The sequence below is a fragment of the Cynocephalus volans genome, chromosome 10 (genome assembly GCF_027409185.1).
Source record: "Cynocephalus volans isolate mCynVol1 chromosome 10, mCynVol1.pri, whole genome shotgun sequence".
In the NCBI taxonomy this organism is placed as follows: Eukaryota; Metazoa; Chordata; class Mammalia; order Dermoptera; family Cynocephalidae; genus Cynocephalus; species Cynocephalus volans.
In genome coordinates, this window is record NC_084469.1 from 90,760,835 (window position 1) to 90,770,928 (window position 10,094).

The 10,094-nt window shown below is 44.5% G+C and overlaps 1 protein-coding gene across 3 annotated transcripts; it reads left to right on the forward strand.

The window, feature by feature from the left end:
- Nucleotides 1-827: 827 nt before the first annotated feature.
- Nucleotides 828-9,394, forward strand: LOC134388944 (cytochrome c oxidase subunit 6B1). Of its 3 annotated transcripts, none has more exons than XM_063112324.1 (4): nt 828-911; nt 2,494-2,610; nt 4,066-4,166; nt 9,204-9,394. In XM_063112324.1, the coding sequence occupies exons 2-4, from the start codon at nt 2,505-2,507 to the stop codon at nt 9,255-9,257; spliced, it is 261 nt and encodes an 86-aa protein (XP_062968394.1). In that variant the 5' UTR covers nt 828-911; nt 2,494-2,504; the 3' UTR covers nt 9,258-9,394. The 3 variants fall into 3 exon arrangements, with proteins under 3 accessions (XP_062968394.1, XP_062968395.1, XP_062968396.1); XM_063112325.1 differs by having other exon boundaries at nt 902-990; XM_063112326.1 differs by lacking the exon at nt 828-911 and adding an exon at nt 1,645-1,666.
- Nucleotides 9,395-10,094: the final 700 nt, after the last annotated feature.

Here is a 10,094-nt window from a genome sequence, read left to right on the forward strand (position 1 = left end):
ATTTCTTGATAGATCAGCTATGGAATGTGAGAGAAAGATAGTAGTCAAGGAAAACTCTGTGACCAGATAGAGTTGGCATTTTCCCAGATGGAACGATTTCTACCAAATCCTTCACAGACCCAAGCTTTAACTTCTAACCCTTCCTCCCTGTGATGTAGTACTTTGGTCTTTGAGCCCTCAGCTAACCAAATTCTTTAATTTGTGCCTTCGAACTTTGGGGAAAGATGGTAATGAGCAGGGAGGTGGAGTCTGCGTAGTCCTCAAATCGTGACAAGTGACACCAGGGGAGAGTCTGTTTCGTTTTCAATCTCCTAACAATTGACCCATAATAATAATAATGTTTTGTTTTGTTTTGTTTTAAAGATGACTGGTAAGGGGATCTTAACCCTTGACTTGGTGTTGTCAGCACCACACTCTCCCAAGTGAGCCACAGGCCGGCCCTAACCCATAATAATTATGAGGGTACAAATTTTTGTGTTACGTTCAGCGATGCATACTCAATCCTGACACAGGGTTAGCGTTCAATAAATATTTCTTGCATAAGTAAAAGTACTTCCGCTGGGGCATTTTCCCCAGATCCACTCTCCAGGCCGTCCCGGGATCTGAGAGAATCCGTAAGACGGCACCGAGTCTCAGCTCAGAACCATTCCGTGTGCCGCGCAAGCTCACGATTGGCCAGGGCTGATGACGAACAGTCATTCAGCCCAATAGTAGATCGAAGTTCTCTTAGATGGGCGTGGCCTCAGTGGCTTCGGGGCCCGCCTTCCCGAGGGCGCTCTAGCCGCACGGAAGAGTCTCCTAGTAGCCTTCTCGCCTTGCTTCCGGCCGGTGCTAATTCCGTTTCCTGTCCGACGCTGGCGTATTTGCTGAGGGTGACATTGAGCTGTGAGCTCCTCCGGGGGCGTCTTTAGGTGAGTGTGGAGGGCTCGGCTACCTGGGACCCCAGCCTGGTGGGTTGACAACCCGAACCCCAGCTTCCTCGAGAACTGGGTGAGACGTCCGGCCCCCCTGGGGCCCTGTTCTGCTAATAGTAATAGCTAATTATTATACTCATGGTTTTTCCTCAATGCCAGGCAACATTCCAAACAACTTTATATTAATTCATTTAATACTCCCTCCAGCCCGACGAAGTTGGGCCTGTGTTTATCCCTTATTGACAGTGGGGAAACTGAGGCTCAGAGATGTTAAGCGATTTAGTGGAGGCTACACAGCGACCAGGATTTGGACCCAGTAGATTGGACTGCAATACTCTTAATCGCCAGCCCGTAGGCGTGGGCTCTCGCGGCTTGCCCGGGCCGCAGCCTGGCTTCCTGGTGTCTAGTCCCTTCTCCCTCTTAGAGGTTGGAGGGACCGCCGCGTCATCTTCGATTCACCCTCACCCTCAAATATTGGGTCGAGATCTCTCCCAAACTGCTCTTCCGACTGCGTGTGTCCCAGCGGCTGGTATTTTAGTTCCCTCTCCCACTCCCCTCTCCCCCCGCGAAAGACTATTCTGCTGATAGTGCCCCTGACCCCCACCACGACTTTGGGTCGCTTGAATTTGACACTGGCTGTTGCACCTGTGAGTAGCCCCACGACTCTTCGGATTCTATGGAATTTAGGCACTTTTCTCTCACATTCCCTGACGAAAACTGTGTGTCATCTCTTCAGAGACATTAAATTAAAGGTTTGTATCCCTATATTTGAATGTAGGGGAAATTACATCCATATTTTTACTAAATTCTAATTGAAATACTCATGTGGCATTTCTTTTCAGTTAAGAATGGAAGCAACAACCTCAGAGTATTAGCAGCAGCTGTGACTTTGTCAGCAATCAAAATCCTTTTGTCACATACAGTGGAAATGTCACTAAATACCAGTTTCATTCATGATTACTTCAAAATTGTGCTAATTAATCTTTAGCTAGATATATCTGGTTCTCTTGTGATCCTTTGCAGTTTTTTTAATGCATTTAAGCATAAGCTTAGAAAGGGGTTGTGGGGGGTTACACGACCCCTGAAGAGTTTATGGCACCAAAAAGATTAAGAACCTTTGCAACATAGGTTATGTCAGTGATTGAGGCAGCCCCATCGCTTGTATGCTGTCTGACCTTGGGAAGTCACTTAGACATCCTGTCTCTTCCTTGTCTGTCCTATGCGGATAGTAATATTCATAGTTCCTACTTTTTAAAGTGGCTGTAAGGGTAAAGTGTGTAGAACAGTTCCTGGAATGTAGTAAGCACTCAATGAGTGTTAGCTAGCATTATTTTGGGACCTGACCTGATTTTGCTAGGGAGCTTCCCCTCAATCCTGCTGTGGCTTCCACACTCAGATGTGTGGCTATGCCCTGCCCTTCATCCATGTGCATGTACTTTGAGAGGGAGGAGGTGGTGGCTTGTTCACACCCAGCCTATTCTTCTGTGAGTGGGCCTCCTCTAGTGGGCTTGGATGGTTTGGTATCCCCATTCTCAGTGCCTCCAGAACCCTTGCCAATACCCACTTCCTTTACCCCCAGGAGTCAGCACCATGGCAGAAGACATCAAGACCAAAATCAAGAATTATAAGACTGCCCCTTTTGATAGCCGCTTCCCCAACCAGAACCAGACCAGGAACTGCTGGCAGAACTACCTGGGTAAGCAGGGCATGGGGGGTGGGGGGGATGAATTCCTTCCCCTGGTCCCACACTTAAAGTCATTCACCTCTTGCCTCCTCCTAGGGGACGCAAGCATCCAGCCTCCTCTCTTATTCTGAACAGCCTACCTCTGGAGGGCCCATACCCTTCATCACCAACTGTGTTTAGGGTTGGGCCACAGTCACAAACTTTGGTTTCTACAATGATTTTTTTTTTAAGGGGTGTGTGTGTGTGTGTGTGTGTGTGTGTGTGTGTGTGTGACATAACATATGTACAGGAAGTACATGAAATATGTACAGCTAAATGAGTAATTCTATAGTGAACCCCTGGGCCAGCCCATGGCTCACTTGGGAGAGTGTGGTACTGATAACACCAAGGCCACGGGTTCAGATCCCATGTAGGGATGGCCGGTTAGCTCACTGGGTGAGCATGATGCTCACAACACCAAGTCAAGGGTTAAGATCCCCTCACCGGTCATCTTTATAAAAAAAATAAAAATAAAGTGAACCCCCTGTGCAACCATAACCTAGGTAGGAAAGTAGATTTAGGGGCAGGCCAATTAGCACAGTTGATCAGAGCAGAGTGTTGTACCACCACCGTCAAGGGTTCAGATCCCCATACGAGGCCAGTTGCAAAAAAAGAAAAAGAAAGAAAGAAAGAAAAGAAAAATAGATAATTTCCAGCACTCTTATCTCCCCTGCCTACTTTGTGCCCTGTCTTGAACACAACACCGTTTTCTCCCCACTGGAGATGTGACCCCCACCAACTTAAGGTGATCATAGTTTTGTTTTAGCACTGTGTTTGGGTTTGCTTCTTTGTGAACTTTATAAATACTGTACATATTCTTTTGTGTTTGGATTTCTTCATTCAGCAGTTTTTCATACTCATCCATGCTGTGGGATATAGTTTGCTCATTTTTATTGCTGTATAGTTTCCCACAATTTATTCTATTTATGGCCACTTTATGATTTCTGTTTGGGGGCTTTTATGAATGATGCAGCTGAAAACATTCTGATAGATGTAATTTTATGTCTGTGTGCCTGCTTTTCTCTCTAGGGAATGTGCCCAGGAGTGGAATGCCTGGTGCAATTTTTAAAATTAGTTGTATGCTTTAAAAAACCAGATAACCCTCCTGCCTTCCTCTTTAGGACTCATTATCTTAGCATCAAGATCATCTTCCCCCTTCCCTTGCCCTTGTTCTGGACTTCCATAATCCCCACACGTGCCCCTTAAGTTTGCCTATCATTCCCGACCCTAGGATTTTCAAACTGAATAGCAGTTCTCTAGAAGGTAACGAAATCAGTTCAGTGATATTTAAGACACTTGTAAATTTTTGTTTCCTCTGTGTGTGTATGTATATGTAGAACTGATCACGAAGCAAAAGCTCACTGAGTTTTGATCAGAAATGTGTGCCACCCCTTGCTCTGGGCTGACCCTAAACCCCTTTCTTCACAGATTTCCACCGCTGCGAGAAGGCAATGACCGCCAAAGGGGGTGATGTCTCTGTATGTGAATGGTACCAGCGTGTATACAAGTCCCTCTGTCCCATATCCTGGGTATGTACCTCCTACTGGAACCCTTGGAATGCTGGGTGGGGTTTTTGCAGTGGGGAGTGTGGTGACTTGGTGAGAGTTCATCTCTGAGAGGCAGAGGGAGGACAAGGCATCACACTGTCCATGAGACTCATGGCTTTTCTCCTTCCTAGAATTGCTACGCTCCTTTCACTGATAACTCTCAACAAGTGGGGGTTCTCAGCCACAGTAACCAGGGTCATCTCACTAATGTACTGTACAAATATGTACTCAGTGCCAGGTGCCTGTCCCTGTGAAGCTCACAATCTTGTGTAGTCCCCCAAAATGTTTCTTTTTTCTTACGAGCATTTCCAAATTATACATAAAAGTAGAGAGAATAATTCAGTGACCCCCAAATACATCCATCACCCAAATTGGATAGTTATCAAGATTTTTCTATATTTTCTTCATGTATCCGTTTCATTCTCTTCTTTCCTCTGCTGAAGTATTCTAAAGCAAATCTCAGGCATGTCATTTCACCCCTACCTACTTCAGTATGCATCACTAAAAAATAAGGACACAATAACATTATCCTATTTTACCAAATCAAGACATATCGAGAGATGTTCGAATCTTTTAAAAAAATGGCTGAAAATGAATGTAACAAGCATGCTAATTTCAGAGATATTAAAATGAGAACCCATGTGTCATATAATTAAAATATGATACTATTGGGCTAGACAGTTAGCTCAGTTGGTTAGAGCATGGTACTGGTAACATCAAGGTCCAGGGTTTGATCCCTGTACCAGCTAGACACCAAAAAAAAAAGTTATCGTACATCAGCTTATGGAACTTTCTGTGTGTGAATGGCACATACTGTATATTTTGTTCTGTGACTTGCTTTGACTTATTTTCCGTATGTCTTAGAGCCTTTTTTTGTTATTATAGTGCATTTAGATGTGCCTTATTATTATTTTTCCCCCCTTTGGCAGCTGGCCTGTAAGGGGATCCAATAGATCTGCCTTATCTGTTTTAATAACTTATAGATGCTTTTACTTAAGTGGTCCCCTTTAAATGGATGTTATGTTCTAGTTTAAAGTATCCTGGATGTACATTTTTGAGGCTCATTTCTTTAGAACGAAAAGCCTTAATGGCATTAGTTTTCTCAGCTTGCTTGGTTTTCGTCTCAGCTCTCTGGCCTTACTATCTTAAGGATCTTTGAATACTCTATGCTCCCAGGATTTCTCCCCGGGTGACCTTGGGTAACATAACGTGTGATCCCATAACATCCTTCCTCCAGCCTCAGGATCTGCAGTGGGTACATGCTGGACGGGGTGCCAGGAAGTGTGCTTCCAGTCCCAGTACTGCCCCATACCCCAGTCTCCAGGGCCTGGGCCTGGGCCTGCCCTTACATGGGGAACATCAGATTGTGTGGTGCATCCACTCATGTGTCTATTCTGTCTGCCCTATTAGGGCTGGATATAAATGCAGTCTGCCCAGGCCATGTTATACCCAACATCCCTGACTTTTTTACTCCAAAAACATGGTGTAAGTAAAAATAAGTGTTTATTTTGTTTTTTATAAGCAATATAACCACTTCACAGAGTGTTAAAAAATAGGGAAAGGCAGAAAATTTTTTCTTTTCTATTTTTTTTTTAAATTAATTTATGATTTTTTTTTTAATGTTCTAAGATGTGGAGCATTTGGGGGGAGGGGAAGAAAGGAAAGGGGAGTGGGATAGGGTGGAAGGAGTAGAAAGAAGGGAGAGGCATGGTTGAGGCCCATGGCACACCCCTCATTCTGGCAGGGGAGCCCAGGGGCCTTCTGGTGGCAGCTCGGGAGTCGTTGTTGGGTTGGATGCAGATGTGGACCTAGGGGGCCATGGCTGAGGCCCTTGGCCCTCCACCAACCCTGGCTTGGGAGTCCAGGGGTCTTCCAGTCCTTCTAGGTTTTATAGGTGTTCTTTGGTGGTGTTAGACCTTTACTGGTTAATATCAGAAATGTGTCTCTGATCTGTGGATTTTTTGTTTTTTCTTTCAGTTCTGTGTTGGATTATTAGCTATTCCCACCTCTTAAACTCTGCACTGGAACGAACTTGTTGTCTTTTGTTTACTTCTAAAACATGGGAACTTCCTGTGGGAACCAGCACTTGAGCCCTATGGTTGAACTAAATTTCTGCTTTGCTGCTGATTCCCTGGGGAAGGCTTTTTGTGCAGCTCAGGTTTTAATTGTTGACCTTGTAAGTACTTCCCGGTCTTGTGAGGTCTGGTATGCCTGGGTTGTGTGGAAACTCTGGTCTGGGACTGAGTCTTTTTAGCAAACTGCACCCCCTACAGTTCTATATTCCTGACCAGTCTCCACTGAGTGGTCCTGTGCTGACTGGAGGGCAGATCAGCTGTCCATGCTGTGCCCCAGTGTTCACCCAGTGGGCCAGACTCCCCCAACTCCCCGCATTCCAAACACTTCCCATAGGATGAGCCATGTGCCAGTCCCTTGCAGTGACTCACTGGCCTCTGAGTGGCTCCTTTTTTCAGTTGTCTGTGGCTCCTTGCTCCTATGTGGGTCCACAGGAACCCTGTCAGTGGTCCTGCTGGCCTAGAGGCCACCAAGGTCCTCTTCTTTCCTGCCACCTCCAAGCAACTTCAACCACAGGGCACAGCTGTGGCTTTTGCCAGCTCCTGCTCTGTGCACTCAGCAGCTCCAGCCTGGAAGGGGCCAGGGCTCGAAACAGTCAGGTGGTTCTTTCCTGTTTAAAAAATTCTTTAGTTTCCCTATGAGAAATACCATTGGCTTTTTGTAGAATCTTCAAAAACAAGAGATTTATATAATGTAGAAAGTGAAAGCCTCTTGGTCACCCCTTTCTGAGCCCCTTAGTAATTGGGTGTATAAATCTTCTACTTTTCTTTCTGTGCTAATGTGTATGTATGTGCAGGTGTGTGTTTACATACTTTTTAATACAGCTATGGATCATACTCTAAATACTGTTTGCACTTGGCCTTTTTTACTTAATATGTATTGTGTACCTGTTTTCATGCCAGTATAATCTATTGAATAATTAGATAGCCATCGTCTTTAATAGTTTAAAAATATTCCTTTGCTCTTCAGCTGGACTCAGTCTTTTTTCAGTATTTTAAATGATACTTCAGAGTACAATTCGATGGCAGGAAATGTTTTTCCCTGCATTTGAATGGTTTCCTTAGTTTCCTTTCCATGAAGTGGGATATTAGGGCAAAGGGTAATTTGCCAAAGAGTCAGACCAGCCTGACATTCACCGCATTCCTAGCACTGTATTTTTTAAATGCCAATTTAAACTATATCTTTAAAAAAGGTAAACCCAGCAACTGAGAGATTCATACAGAGAAAACGGCAGGACAAGTGCAGTATGAGGGACTACAGATGAACTCCAAACATGAAAAGATGTTCATCCCCCATCAAATCATCAGGGAAACACAGTTTGAAATAACGGAGAGAAGGGCCGAGCCCGTGGCGCACTCGGGAGAGTGCGGCGCTGAGAGCGCGGTGACGCTCCAGCCGCGGGTTCCGATCCTGTATAGGAATGGCCGGTGCACTCACTGGCTGAGTACCGGTCACGAAAAAGACAAAAAAAAAAAAAATTGGGGGGCCGGCCCGTGGCTCACTCGGTAGAGTGAGGTGCTGATAACACCAAGGCCACGGGTTCGGATCCTTAAAAAAAAAAAAAAAAGAAATAACGGAGAGGCGCTTATTCTAACTTTGCAGTGTGGTGCAAAAATTATAAATGTTGATATCAAGTGTTGGCAGAATAGGTTTTCTGACAGTGTTGTTGGTTCTATAAATTGGTCCAATCCCTTTTGAGGTAAAATTTGGCAGTATCTTTCAAAGTGAAAAAAATTATTCTCCTTTCACCTAACAATTCTACCCGTAGGCATCCTATAAAAATCTTCACGTACAAGGATGCCCATTGCAGAGTTCTTTGTGATGGGGAACATTCAGAAACAACCCAATTAGTGAAATGGTGGGTGGTACATTTATCTTAATAGCGTTTATGGAGAATGTGTTCTATGTGACAGTACAAAAAGAGCTCTAAGACATGGGAAAAAGCAAGTTGCAGGACGATCTATATAATATGACCCAATTTGTATACATTTTTAAAGTGCAGAGTATTTATGGTATGGTGTATATATAAAATAGGTACATACATGGCATTTACTGTGGGCTATATAATGTTGCAAGCCCTTTATATCACATAAGGTCAAACATGCTAAAACAACCATATAAGGTAGATATCAGTATCCTCATTTTGTAGAATTGGAAACTGAGGCCTAGAAATCTTGAGTAACTTGTCTTGAAGTCACACAGCTAGGAAGTGATGGAGCAGAATTCACATCCAGTCTCCATTTTTGTCCATGCTTTTATCCACTGTCTCTAATATATAGCATTTAAATGTGGGTGTTTGTGTGCATAAAAATGAATATGCTTGTAATTGCCTATAGGAAGGTACACAGTGTTACGTCTGGGGAGCGTTAATTTGATATGGACCTTGCCATCATTTTTTATACTATGCATACATCTGTGATCAACAGTGGGATCACACTGTGTATTCTATTTGGCACCTTTTTGCACTTGACTTTATATCTTGGTAATCCGTTCATGCCAGAACATAGGTCAGCCTCATTTTTTTCACAGCTACCTAATATTCTGTCTTCCCTCTATTTTGACAAACAGCCAAAATAGTGTTGACTGTTTTCAGGTGTTGACTCTGGGGTTCCAGAAGCACAGCACAGCCATGTTCTTGAAGCTCTGTACAGTGACAGATCTCCCCAGCAACAGCCTGCAGTGAGCCTGGGAATTTTCTGCCTATTACTCCCCACATCCCCACCCCTACCCCCCACCTCCAGGATGTCATCTCATTCAGTACAGTGATTTTTGTCTTTTGGGGGTCCCTGCAGATTCTCTGGCTCCAGAGCAGTAGTTGGCACATAGCAGGTACTTCTGGTTATTTGCTGACTGAATGAACAAGTGGGCAGAGCAAGGAAGACAAAGAAGTCCACCAATCTGGTTTCCCCACAGAGAGGGGGAATAACACTGTTTGTCTCTCCACAGGTCTCAGCTTGGGATGAGCACCGGGCAGAAGGCACATTTCCTGGGAAGATCTGAACTGACTGCACCCCTCCTCTCCTCTGTCCTCTGTCCTCCCAGGGTGGGTAAAGGGGGACCTGGGTACATGGTGATCCCTGCCCTGGGACCCTGAATCATGACTTAACTAATAATAAAAACTCATTGGAAAACTGTAAGACCATGTGTGTGTAAAAGAGCTGGATGATCAGATAAGAAGCGGGGGTGGAATCAGTATCCTGACCATTAAGACTGGCCTCAGAGTGACTAGTTTTCTCTTCTGTTTTATTGTTTTAAAATTTTATTTTATTGAATTATTAACAGTACAGAACATCCACCAAACTTGTCAACAAGGAACTGAGAACACACGGCCAGCTGGAGCACCTCTTGTGGCTGAATTGGTGTATCCTCAAGACCTCGCAGATGGCTGTGCAGCAAACTTGTCCGATGCACATTCAGATGAGCAGATAGAAGATACTTGTGTTGAGGAGCATGCCCTTGGGAGGGCTCTAAATGGCTCCCCAGGAGGAGGAAGGGCTGTAAAGAGAGGACCCTAGTGCACGCATAGGGACCTTGAGGGACTGTAGACATTTAATGGCGTGTATTGGAAATAGCAAAGAACTTAAACACAATGAAAAGTTCAAATGAACAGGAGGATGTCCAGTGAAAAGTTAAGGTGTAGGACTCCTTTGACCCCAGCTGCCCAATTCTGCCCAAAGGCTGCCACCATTAGCAGTTTCCTGTGTATTCCTCCAGAGATAGCCTATACATCTAGAAGCATCATGTGTATTTTATTAGATAAAGGTTTGATATGGCACTTCTATTTCCTCTCTGGTCTACTACTTCTGTTTGCTCACAGTTTTTGCCACACCGGCCTCT

Excerpts from the sequence above, each read along its gene's own strand:
- LOC134388944 (XM_063112324.1), top strand. The coding sequence starts at position 2,505 with ATGGCAGAAGACATCAAGACCAAAATCAAGAATTATAAGACTGCCCCT. Across the intron at positions 2,611-4,065 it reads CTGCTGGCAGAACTACCTGG|ATTTCCACCGCTGCGAGAAG; the intron begins GTAAGCAGGGCA and ends CTTTCTTCACAG. Across the intron at positions 4,167-9,203 it reads CCCTCTGTCCCATATCCTGG|GTCTCAGCTTGGGATGAGCA; the intron begins GTATGTACCTCC and ends GTCTCTCCACAG.